General features: G+C 25.5%; 1 protein-coding gene across 1 annotated transcript; it reads right to left on the reverse strand.

Annotated features, from left to right (window-relative positions):
• Positions 1-358: 358 nt before the first annotated feature.
• LOC122507480 lies at positions 359-1,690 on the reverse strand. Its single transcript, XM_043620215.1, has 4 exons — positions 1,584-1,690; positions 1,337-1,483; positions 1,104-1,226; positions 359-953 (listed from the first exon to the last, which is right to left on the reverse strand). The coding sequence occupies exons 1-4, from the start codon at positions 1,653-1,655 to the stop codon at positions 783-785; spliced, it is 513 nt and encodes a 170-aa protein (XP_043476150.1). The 5' UTR covers positions 1,656-1,690; the 3' UTR covers positions 359-782.
• Positions 1,691-13,802: the final 12,112 nt, after the last annotated feature.

A 13,802-nucleotide genomic window follows, 5' to 3' on the forward strand; every position in this document is an offset into this window, starting at 1 on the left:
TTTTAACTAAATTATCGAAAGATAACTGATTATGGACATATAATTACTGATTATCGAAAGATAATGGCTAATAATCAATTACTAGTAACTATTAAGTGAATTGAATGATAATTAGTAGTTGATGATAATTAGTAATTATCGAAGGATATTGACTAATTATAGAAGGATAATTATTAATTACTGAAAAATAATTCCTTATTGTTATTATTCAAGGATAATTACTTATTATTAAAGGATAATTATTAATTATTGAATGAGAATTTCTAGTCATCAAATGATAATTACTATAACCAAGTACTAAATATCAAGCAAACACTATTAGGAAAATAGATAAAATTAGGAAAAAGATAAAAGCAAATTTTTTTATTTCTATTTTATTTGTTTATTTTAACCCATTAGAGAATAAACTTTAACTTCTTTACTATATTAAAGAATGAATCTAAAGAAATAAAAACTTACAATTAATTTAAAAGTGCTCGCGCTCAATTTGAATCAGTTAAGAATAACTAATTGTCAGTGAAATTTAAGCATTTTGATGCAAATTCGATACTTTTAAATTAACTGCGCGATAAACATTCTTAATAACTAAAAGCAACCAATATAAAATTTAACATATTGTTTAAAATAGAAAACTTTTTTCTTTTACATTAAATTTTCCTACACCTTTGTATATTTTAACATTTTGACAAAAACGAACCATAACCAGATGAATTTACAAAGAATTCAAAAATCTATAAATTAGGAAAATTCTAGACAAGCTTATTAATTGATACTCGCTGAAATTATTTGCATGCTGCAAGTCTTATGTCTTCTTGTCTTACATTCAAAGTCATGATGGATTTCTTCTCCTTTTTATGGAATAATTTTAAAATGAAATCTTGTGGTTTCTCACAGTTGTCTTTCCCTTGTTGGCCAGGTCTTGAGTAATTTCTCGCAATAAGGGAAAGTGAATTCTAAAATTTCCGTTTTTCATTTTAATAAAAAATTAATTCTATTTTTGAGAATTAATTATAAAAATTAACAAACAATTTTTCACTTAGCCGTTTAAATAATAAAATATTAGTATTTTATTAAAAATAATTATTAAAATTAGAATAATTAACCTTTTTTATTGGACAAGATTCAATTCCCAGGAATCGTTTTATTACTGTTGGGAATATAGTTTGAGCGCCTTTTTTACATAAATCTTCAAGCGGTTGATCTTCACCTTCATATTCAATGTAAATCTAATAGAAAATATGTTTTTTGTTAAAATATTTTCTTTTTTCCAAATAACAATCCAAATATTTCAAGTATTCATTAGAAAAAATTATTTTATTTAAAGTAAAAATTATACCTGAAGATCTTCTGGACCTTCTTTCACTTCTTCATTCCACTGAATTAAACCTTTTTCTTTATTTTCAATTATATTATTGTTAGGTTCTATCTCGTAACTTGTTAGTTTTGAACTATAAACTACAGGAACCAACTCAGGTTTCTTTTTCTAGAGAAAAAGAAAATACATTTTGAAGTCAAATATTAATTAATAAATAATAATAATTATTACTGAAAAAATTAATGATAATTTAATAATAATTACAAACCCTAGCGGCTGATGCTGATTGTCCATTGAAAATAATTGAAAGAGCAACGAAAATATAGAAAAATTTAAACATTTTGCTGTTCTCAAGTGTAGTTAAAGGGAGAATAATTTTTTTAAACTACTTTGTTAGTTTCGTTTCATAATACATTTATACTAGTTTATTATCTATAATTATTAAAAATATGTTGATAACTGAACCAGAAATTGTTTTGCAAACATGAAATTCATCAAGGCCAACAGATAATAAACTCAATTTATTACTATTTCAAATATATTCTAATTTTTATACATATTTTCTGTATTTACTGTAAAGTAAATTAATAATTCACCACAGGAAAAAAACAATTTTTTGACGAGCTGCCAAGAAAATTACTCAAAAGGCATAAAATTTTAGGTTATGTTTATAATTTTTTGAGTAAAAATACAGAAAGGGAATCAATTACTATTACCAATTATTGATCTCGAAGTCTTCATTATATTTAAAATATTCAATAAAAACTGTTTTTAAATTTATTTAATTAAAAAGGAGCTTTTAATCTAGATAAATCTAATACAAACATAACCTATAATTCGTAGCTTTATTGGGAGCGCGTCACATTTATAAAAAAAATTATTTAAAACTACAAAACTTGGGTTAATTTTAATTTTAAATAAAATTACCTCAAAGTCTGTAAAATTTGTACAAAAAATTAAATTTTATATTTTTAACCTCTAATAAAATCGCATTCTTGAATTAACTGCTGCAGGAGTCAAGTCTCAGTTCCTTTGTTTTCACTTTAAAGGACATAATCAATTTCTTTGACTTTTTTTCTATCAATTCCAAAGTATAAATATTATAAGGTTTTTGAGGACAAAAATCCTTTTTCTTTTCTATAGAAACTGAGTACTGTCTAGACATCATGGTGAGGCTTGACTGAAAAATTATTTTGTCATTAAAAAAATGTATAAAGTTACATTTTATAAATAAATTTTACCTTCGTAATTGGGCTTCGATAACTTACCTCGAACCCATCTGGTCCTTCATTTACTTTATTTATCCATTGAATCAAACCGTTTTTTCTTTCGATGAGAACATTGTTATTCGGTTCAATTTTATAATTTAAAAGTTCTGCTACAAAAACTGCAAGTACTTTAATGGTTTTCTGTTTCTAAATTAAAAAAGAAATGCATTTTAAATATTTCGTTTATATGTTAATTTGACATTAAAATTTAATTTTATATATTTAATTTACTAAAAATTTAAAATTTAATTCAGAATATTAAATTTATTTATAGTGTATTGTGAGTAAAAAAATAATATTCGAATAATTTAAACAAACCTTAGCGGCTGATACCGATTGTCCTTTGATAAAAATTGAAAGAGCAATTAAAAGACAAAAAACTTTTAACATTTTTCTGCTGCGATACACTAAGAGAAAAAGTTTATTTCACTTAACCAAACTGTTTAATCTATTTTATTTGTCACGATAAAACAATTTTGTTGATTTAAATAAAAATTTGGTTCAATTTAATAAATACGTAAAATTTGTTTGGTTATTGGAAAGAAATTTTTTATTTGAAGTTGTTTGTTTCATTTAACCAAATTTGTGTTTTGAATAGAGAATATTGTTTAGTTAAATACAATTTGTTCGACACAACACACAAATTTGTTTAGTTCAACCAAATCATTTTATTTGAGTCAAACAAAAATATTTGCTTGTCTCAAAAAGTACATGTGTGAATTTAAAAATGGCGATCTCACTTGTCTACAGTCCGCGTTCGCGTCAAATTCGTTAGTTAAATCGGTAAATCAAAGAAAAAAAATTATAAGTGTCGGTTGGTGTTCATTGTAAGATTTGCTGCATATTTAATTTGTACCAGTGAGAAGAATATTTACAAAAAGATTTTGTGAAATAAACAAATTTTTTAGTTATATTAAATAAAATTTTTTGTTTAAGTGTAATAACCATTTGGTTAATACAAATAAACGTATTGGAAAAAATTATTTGGTTGAATCAAACAAACGTTTGGTTGGCTGTATAGCAATGCATTTATTTGGTTGATTCAACCAAAATTTGGTTGTTTCGAACAAATTTTTTTCTGAGTGTAGAACTGTTCTCAGGTATAAGTGAGGAGAAATTGAATAAATTTTTCTTTTAACAAAAAAATTTATGTACATTTAGTACAGAAACAAAAGGTAGTTTATTATATTTATCGTTAATATTGATAGTGAGCAAGAAACGTCAGTGTACGGAAAAAAATAAAGTTTGAAAAATAAAAAATAAAAATAATAGTATATTAAGCAACAAGGGAACGAATGACTGACTTTTTTCCCGTGTTTGACGTGTACGAAAATGGCGTTTTTTTACCCTTGGGAAAACAAAATTTTTTTTCTATTTCTGTCAATTGTTTTTTCTATTTTTGAATTTATTTCTATTCTCAAATGAATTTGAGTATGGAAAATGGAAAGAAATATGGAATTTTTAGTGATATTTTGGAATTTATTTCTAATTTTCATTTGACTAAGATTTGGTATAGAATGGAAATAAAAATTAGTAAAATATAATTCGAACAATCTTTTGATTTTTTCCTTTAGAATTCGAGAAAATTGCCCCGAAGAAAAAATTTTTCTTTTAAAAAACTTCCACTTGGAATAGCTTAAATAAATTATATAAACAAGTTTTATTAATTTATTGTCGTATCGGTTTCTGGGCATAGTTCCAGTCTTATGTCTTCTTGTCTTATATTAAAGGTCACAATGAATTTATTCTCCTCTTTATCATATAATTTAAAAATCTGATCTTCTGGTTCATTGCATCTTTCTTTATATTGTCGAATAGGTTTTGAGTAAATATAGTTGTCATCATGGAAAGCGTATTCTGAAATTTTATTTTTTCATTTTAAAAATTATATTTTTGAGAACAAAAAAAAATTTCTCGTCATAATGTTTTAAAGCAATATTAGAATAATATAATAAATAGTCAATTTTATCATCTATTCGTTAAACTAATAAAATATTAAAATCAACAATCTTTGATATTTTATTGAAATAAATAATTATTTTTAGTAACCTCCTCTATTGGACACTCTTCAATTCCAAGGAATCTTTGTAACATTGATGGAAATACAGTTTAAGGTTCCTTTTGACAAAAATCTTAAACCGGAATAAAGAAATTTTCAAATGTACCGGAAATCTAATAAAAAATATTTTTTTATTAAAATATTTTTTTCAAAATAGGTTTAAAAGTGTTTTAAGTAGAGGTTTCTTAGGAGAAATTATTTATTTTAAGTAACAAATATACATAAAGTCCTTTTGGTCCCTCTGTCAAATTTTTTTTCCACTGAATTAAACCATTTCTTTTATCTTCAATTACATTATTGTTAGGTTCTATCTTGTAACTTGTTAGTTTTGAACTATAAACTGCTGGAACATAGGCATTTTTTTCTAGACAAAAAAAAAATATATTTTAAACGCAAATGTTAATTCATTTTAATTTAATAATAATGATAATAATAATAATAATAATAATAATAATAATAATAATAATAATAATAATAATAATAATAATAATAATCAGGAAAAATAATAGCAAATAAGAATTAATGATAAGAATATTAATTTTTATAATTTATTATTATATCTTATAATTTTTAATATAACTATTTTAAAATTTAATAATAATAGTATAATTTAAACAAACCTTAGCGGCCAGTACTGATTGTCCTTTGAAAATAATTGAAAGAACAACGAAATAATAGAAAATTTTTAACATTTTGCTGCTGATACTATACTGTTCTCAAATTTAGTTGAAGCAAGAATAAAACTATTTTTCTTAACAACATATTTAGTTTTTTTTTAACAATATAAACTTGTTTATAATCTATAATTATTAAAAAAATATGTTGATAACTATGCGAAAAATTTTCTTGTAAACACAATAAATTCACCAATGTCATTCGACAATTAAATAATATGTATAAAGTTAATCATAAAATTTCTATTAATACTTGAAGGAAAGTTTTATTATATATCTAAGTAAAAATAAAATTTAAAGTAATTTAAAATTAGCACCATTTATTCCTTAAATTAATTGCAGTGTATAAGTCTTAATTCATCTGTTTTTACATGAAAAGTCATAATTATTAAAAAAAAAATGTAAAAAATTCCACGCAAACATTTAATTATTTACAAATTTTTTTATAAATTTCTTAGCAATAATTTAATTATTTTTATAAATAATTTAATTATTTTCATAAATAATAAAATTATTTTCATAAATATTAAATAATAAAATTTACTTTATAAGAAACATTCAATTATTCAATAAATTACTTTTTTTGTATTTATAATTAAATTCTTGTAGAATTTTTTAATAAAAATTTATTTAAAAATAAATTTTAGTTAAAATTTTAAATAATAATTAAATATTAAAAGCATTATAGCGTGAATTTTAAGACAATTGAATTTTGAGTAGATTTTAATTTAAAATCTTTGAAAATCTGAATTTTTAATACTTTTAACTAACAATTCTGTAGAATTATTTTTTTTTTTAAAGTTTAATTGAAATTTTTTAAAAATTATTTGACGTTTTTTTTAGTATATTGAAGAATTTCCGAATAATCGAAATTTTGTAAAATTGAATCGTAAACAAATGGATTTGAAAATTTTTAAAGAACTTTTTCAAAAATTATTTAAAATAATTGATTAAAAATTCTAGAAAATAATAATTGAATTGAAATGATTAAAATAATTTTGTGAAGAAGTTACAGTTACAGTCTGGAAAGTAGGAAAAAGTCAGGGAAAAACAAAATTAAATTTTTGTGGCAACCCTTTTAATTTTTATTTAAAACATTTATGACTTATTAAAAGTAAATAGGAAAAATAAAGAGAAAATATTTTTTGAAACTCAAAAATAATTATTTTAGGTTTGACTTTGTAAACGAAAGTTTAAATGTCAAATATTTTTCGTCAGTAAAAATAATTCTTGCGGTTTTAGAAAAGAGAATAGAAGGAGAACTTGAAAATAAGACTATGTTTGCCACCAGTATTTTTTTCTATTCTATTTTGCAACCTTTCTGATGTCTATTCAACGCTTTAAGTCGAACTTTGTCTCCTTGAGGTAAACACGAGGCGGGAAACTCTTCCTCAGTGAAAATAAGAAGAAAAGGGTCGTCCCCGCCTTTGCCATTTTCCCTCCATCACCTACAGTGTTAAAAGCCACAAGGATTTATTTAACACTGGATTACTAATTTATTTTTGGATTATCCAAATTCAATCGTCTCTTGGTCCAGTCAAAGAGACGACACGTTCTTCTTTATTTTCCGTATTGAGAGGGACCTGTAAGTTGAAAAAAATGACTTTTCTTCATTACAAGCTTATATTGAATGGAAGTGTGAGGATTTAAAGGGAAATCCTTAAAACCTATTTCACACCATTTCGAACACAAGTCGCTTCTGGTTCCTCACGGCGTGGCAATTTAAATAAATATTTTCGATTTTTCGGTTTCTTTTTTTGGGCAAAATAGTTGCAAATCGGGATGGCAATAAAATTTCAAATTCGATCTATCCTTGTCGAATTAACAATCCTGCAGAAGAGTTTTTTTTTGCCTTTGGATTCCAGGGACGCATAATTCATTCCTCTCACTATTCTCACCGGAAATCGCATTCGAGTGATTCTTGAGGAGGCTGGGGGAAGATTGAGAAAGGACGATGAGAAGAAGGATGAGGTCTCGGCAGAGATAATATACTTCGCGAGGTACGCTCGTCAAACACAAGCGCGAGCAACCGGAGCGGATATATTAGGCATCTCCATAAAAGTTGCCAAGCAGAAAGAGAGTGAGATGGTAGGAAAAAGGAGAGAGAAAGAGAGAGAGAGAGAGTCAACATCAGAGCCTTCGCTCTGACTGTGGAAATTCTCGAGCGTCTTGCGGCAGAAAGATTCATTTCATCTCTCTCCAGAGGCTGACTTGAGTTCAGTCTCGAATTGGATAGAGTTAGACCTTCGTATATAGTTTGCTACCAGTAGATCCCTCTTATATTAGTCCAACGAGGCATTCTTTTATCTTTCTCCCTCTTATATATATACACACTCTCTGAAAAGTAATTTTATTTGGTCCTAATTCCCCTCCCTTATATGCTACTCTTTCATCAATTCTTTTTCAAATTTAACTCAAACGTCTTCTGGCCAAAATTATTATTACTTCTTCATTGAGCGAAAAACCTGTGCTTCAAATTTTCTGTTCTAAGTTGCTAAAGACTGAAATCCTTTGATATTAATTTTCGAACTCTCTGGATTCAATATCTGATTATAATAATTATAGAATTACGATCTTCTTGACTTTCTCGAAATTCAAAAATGGTGATGCTACTCTCCACCTGAGAACGCCAAGGTCACCACTAGATGGCAGTTCAGTTCCTTCTTGGAATTTCTCTTGCCACCTGGTGGTGACTTTGGCGTTCTCAAGTGGAGAAATTAATTCAGTCCGAGGCCTGTAAATAATATTTGCTTCAAATACAGAAATAAAAATTTTATTTAGAACAAGATTAACTTTATTTGAACGAAATAAAATTGCGATTTGAGACAAATAAAAAGTTTACTTAAATATTTCTTTATTTTTGGTGCAGGTATAAGAAAAAATTACAAACGTATTTAAAAATACATTTGAATGTAATAATCTTAATTATTATAAATAATTGAATGAAAATGTGAGAATAAGTATATTTATATAGTATAAAATATTCGCAGGTTATTAGAGAGTATTAAAATCTCAAGAAGACTGATTTTGACAGTTAGACGAATGACAGTCTTCTACGCACTGTTCCCAATACATAGTGGTTGCCACACAAGGTCCTAATATTCTCCTTTCTCAGCAATTTCCGAAATTAATAGCTGGCTAAGTGGCGGTTAAATTATTACCTCGTAAATATCTCCACGCCATCCCGTTTCCGTTTCTGTCTCCGTTGAGGGTGAGAGAACCACCCCAATTGTACGGCTTTCTTCTATACCAAAAAGTCTTTTAATATTTGATTCATTTTGCTTTTGTCTGTCATTTATTCTTTTTGTCCGCAACGCGCAGTTGAATTTAATAAACTCTTTCCTATCGTCATTTTTAATCATTTTTCCTAGGTATTTTTCTCATAAACTATAATGTCATTGCTACATAAATTCATTATATCTTTCCTCCTATTTATTCTTCCAAATAAAAAAAAAATTGTTCTTGCTTTCTAAAAAAGAAAGAAGTTTTTTTTTCTTGCGACAGGGGCTCGAACTAGGTCCGTAAATCCCGTAAAGGTCCGTAAATTTTCCTGAAGTCTGTAAAAGTTAATTTGTTTTGAAAAAAGGTCCACGTAATTTGAATGAGAAAAGACGAAAAGTTCGTAAATTGTACGAATACGAAATTGTATAAATTGGAAAATTTTAGCAATTGATTGCTAAAATAATTGATTTTTCTACAATTGATTGCAGAAATTCAATTATTTTCAAAAATTTTCCTCAATTCAATGATTTTAAATATCTAATATTTTAGTAAAATTTTTCCAAAAGAATTCAATTATTTTCAAAAAATTTAATAAAATTCTACGCAAACCTTTAATTATTTTCATAAGATAATAAAAATTTCATAGGAATTCAATTTATTATTTACAAATTTTTTATCAATTTCTTCGCAATAATTCAATTATTTTCATAAATAATAACATTTTTACAGGGATTTAATTATTTTCATAAAATAATAAAAATTTCACAGCAATTCAACTATTTACAAATTTTTTTATAAATTTCTTCGCAATCATTCAATTATTTTCATAAATAATAAAATTTTTACAGGGTTTCAATTATTTTTATAAAATAATAAAAATTTCTGAGCAATTCAATTATTTACAAATTTTTTATAAATTTCTTCGCAATCATTCAATTATTTTCATAAATAATAAAATTTTGACAGGAATTTAATTATTTTTGTAAATAATAACATTCTTTTTAGGAATTTTATTATTTTGATAAATAATAAAACTCATCGTAGAATTTTAATTATTTTTAATACAATTTTCATCAAATTCCTCGAAAAATGTAATTATTCTTAAAAATTTTATTAAAAAATTAAAATTCGTCAAAACAATTCAATTATTTAAAAATTTATTTATAAAATTCTTTATGAAAATGCAATTTTAAAAAACATGCAATTTGTCAATAAATTATTTAGTTTTGTATTTAAATAAATGAATTCTAGTAGAATTTTCTAATAAAAATTGATTTAAAAATGTTAATTATACTTCTTTTGAAATTAGTTGAATTTTTTTAATACATATTTAATTATTAATTATTTAATTATTAAAAATAATTGATTTATAGAAGAGTTTTAGTTAAAGACACTAGAAAAATAATTGAATTTTGGAGAAATATGCAAATGATTGCAGACATTCAATTATTTTCAAAAATTGTAATATAATTCTTTGGAAAATTTCAATTATTTTCAAAAATTTTCCTCAATTCAATGATTTTGAATATCTACTATTTTAATAAATTTTTCCAAAAGAATTTAAGTATTTTAAAAAATTATTTAATAAAATTCTACTTAAACATTTAATTATTTTTATAAATAATGTAACTCGTCGCAGAGTTTTAATTATTTTTTATATAATGTTTAATACAATGAATTCCTCGAGAAATGTAAATATTCATAAAAATTTTACTAAAATTTGTCAAAAGAATTCAATTATTTAAAAATTTGTTGATAAGATTCTTTAAGAGAATTCAATAAATTATTTAGTTTTTTATTTAAATAATTGAATTCTAGTAGAATTTTCTAATAAAAATTGATTTAAAAATGAATTTCAGTTAAAATTTTAGATAATTGAATATTAAAAACATTAGAGCGTAATTTTTAATAATAATTGAATTTTGAAAAGGTTTGAAATTAAAATCTTTGAAAATATGAATTTTTCATATTTTCACCTTATATAATTCTGTGGAATTAATTTTTTTGGACAAAGTTTAATTGAGTCAATTAATATTTATTGGAGTCAATTAAATTGTATATTTGCTTCAAATACTGAAATTATTGGTTCAAATACCATTTAATTGACTCACATAAATATTATTTAATTCAAGTAAATATTTAATTGATAATAATCAATTAATTGGTTATTTTAATCAAATAAATTTTTTTTTCAGTCTAATAATATTCTTCACAAAATTAAATATTGTCTTAAAATAATAAAATTCTCCTTGGATTTTAAAGTGAATTTCAGTTAAAATCTTAAAATTTTATATAATAATTGAATATTAAAAGCAATATTATCACTCGGTTATCTTTAATTATTATAAAATTTATAGTTTTAAGTTTTCTCTTATTTGCCTCGGATTGATTATATTTTTGTCAGTAATTGGTCCGTGATTTTTCATTTTTGGTCCGTAAAGTTCGTATTTTTAAATACTTTCACTGGTTCGAGCCCTGTTGCGATGATTTTTGGATTTTTATATTCAGTTTAATAAATTTTGTGTTCGAGGAAAGAATTATTACCTTAGTTGAACCAAACAAACCCTTTAACGCCGGAGGTTTTTAAAGTAACGTAAATTTTACTATCCCTTATTGTATTTGAAGGTTTCTGGGGTCGCTGACTTCGAATTCGAGGTTAGTTTTTGAAACTAAAAAATGGCGGATCCAATATGGCGGACGAAAAGTTAAAAAGTCGGGCTAAGTTTATGAATCTGATGTCGGTTTTTGAAAATACAAAATGGCGGTCGATAAGCTAAAAAGTCGGGCTAAGTTTATGAAAATTACTATTCGACGGTTTTCGAAATCGGTAATAAGGGATCTGATGTCGGTTTTTGAAAATATAAAATGGCGGACAAAAGTTCAAAAACTCAGGAGTTAATACAACTTTTTGAATACAGTTGAGGATCTATTAATTCAGAAGGATACAGAATGCTAGAAAAGTATAGTAAAATCTACTATGAACTGTTCGGGAGTGTATAAATAAGTTTCTTTTTCGAGTGTGTGTAATAAAAATTAATACAATTAAAATAACTGACGGGTAAATTTTTTTTATTTTCGGTAGAATGATTATTGTCTTGGGCGACAAAAAAGGCTATACATTACGCGGCTCTTTTTTCAACAATGTGAATATGTGTTTGTGTGTGGTATGTGTGTGTGTGTGTGTGTGGAAGTGAGGTTGCGAGTGTTGGACAAGGGGATGAGGAACATGGCCACAGAGCCTCAGCGTCTCCACCTTTATTGTGAGCACTGCCAAAGGCAGAAGGCAAGAGAGCACCAGGACACAGTGTTCACCTCTTGGTTGGAAAAGAGAGAAGTTGCTCGAGAACAAGGCCAGAAGAGTGAGAAAGAGGTCGAGTTTATTTATCGGCGGATGCTGCTGAGTGGCGCTAGCGCGGCATTTTAATTGCACTCTTATGGGGGGATGGGTGCCCCCACGGACCACGACGACTACTACGACGACGACGACGAGGAGGAGGTCTTTCCACTTGCCTCCTCACACTATAAACCACGTGTCGTCGCTTATTCCAAATGACCACCTACTCCTACCTAAAGGCAGCTGCTTTGCTGTGCTTATATAGCGAAACCCAACCACCCTGACATGGAGAACGAGAACCTGGATTCTCTCGTTCTTTTTCTCCTGTATAGAATGAGACAACTCATGAAGAAGAGTTGTTGAGAAAGGGGAATTTCTCTCTGCGTGTATTTATGAGTTCGCAATTGCAGGTTTGTGCACTCGACTCCATATTTCCCATTCCTAGGTCTCATCGCCTCCCTAAAGAGATCTGCGTCCGGCATATTCCGAATTATCATTACCAGGTCTACTATTTGTTTTCTAGTTCAAAAACTGGTCGTTTTTCTTCTTTCTTTTCCTTGGTTGTCAATGGGATTTAATATTAAATTAATCGTTTGTGGACAAGGGTGGAAATCCTTATAGCGAGACTCTGGCGCTTCAGTACGTAGTTTCTAACGGCCCCCCAAAGGGTCCGTTACGTCACGTCATAGCATACGTTGCTATGGTAATGGTTACCATAGCAACCATTGCTATGGCAATTTTTACCATAGCAACCGTTGCCATGACAATGGTAACCATTAAAACTGTGTCCATAAAGTGTTGACACTAAAATTTAATTTTCTTTTTCTCTGATTTCTAGCTAAAATTTTCACTTTTTCCCAGACTCTAAAGAATATTTTGATTCACTCCAAAAATGATTCGATACTAAAAAAAAAAGTTCTATTACATTTATTTACGATTATCTTTAATTGTAAAATTATTCGAAAACATAAATAGTCTTATTTTAAATAAATATTTAATAATTATTATTTTTTCATAGAAATTAAGATTTTGAAAAATTTCGAATTCAAACTTTTTTGAAATTCAACAACTTATAACAATATTATTATAAAACATGTTTTATAACATAATTAAAGATGACTGAGTGATAAAATCATTATTTTATATTATAAAATTGTTACTAAAGTTCTTCTTTAAATCAATTATTTTTAATAACTTTTGAAAAAGTTCTTTGAGAATTTTCAAATTCATTTGTTTACAATTAAATTTTTAAAAGATTTCGATTATTCGAAAATTCTTCAATTAAATATATGTTAGAAAATAAAAACTTTAAATAATTTTTTTAAAAATTCATTAACTTTTTCATGAGAAAAAAAAATATTAAATAATTAAATATTTCTAAAAATTAAATTCTTATAAAGAATTCAAGGTTATGTTGTTCACCACTGAATAACATGACCTTAATCAACATTTTTATAAATAATTGAATTCTTTCGAGGAGTTTTAATAACATTTTTAAGAGTAATTGCATTTTTCGAAGAATTAATTTCAAATTGAATTAAAAATATTGAAAATTAAATTAAATTAACTTAATTAAACAATTGAAATCCTGTAAAAATTTTATTATTCATGAAAATAAAAATTCAATTGTTTCGAAGAAAATTTAAGTTCATACGAGGAATTTAATTAAAATTGTATTAAAAATATTTGAATTCTTCTTAACAGTTTATCACAAAATGAATTCTATTAAAAAATATTGTTAAACTTTTTAAAAATAATTAAATTACATCAAACAATTTCATTTCAATTGTATTGATAATAGAAATTGAATTTTTCCGAAAAATTTTATTACTTTTGAAAATAATTGAATTTTTTAGGAAAGTTTATTTAAATTATAGATATCGAAAATAATTAAATTTTGAATAATTTATGAAATTATTTATTTTTCGAG

The sequence above is a fragment of the Leptopilina heterotoma genome, unplaced genomic scaffold (genome assembly GCF_015476425.1).
Source record: "Leptopilina heterotoma isolate Lh14 unplaced genomic scaffold, ASM1547642v1 Lhet_114, whole genome shotgun sequence".
Lineage (NCBI taxonomy): Eukaryota > Metazoa > Arthropoda > Insecta > Hymenoptera > Figitidae > Leptopilina > Leptopilina heterotoma.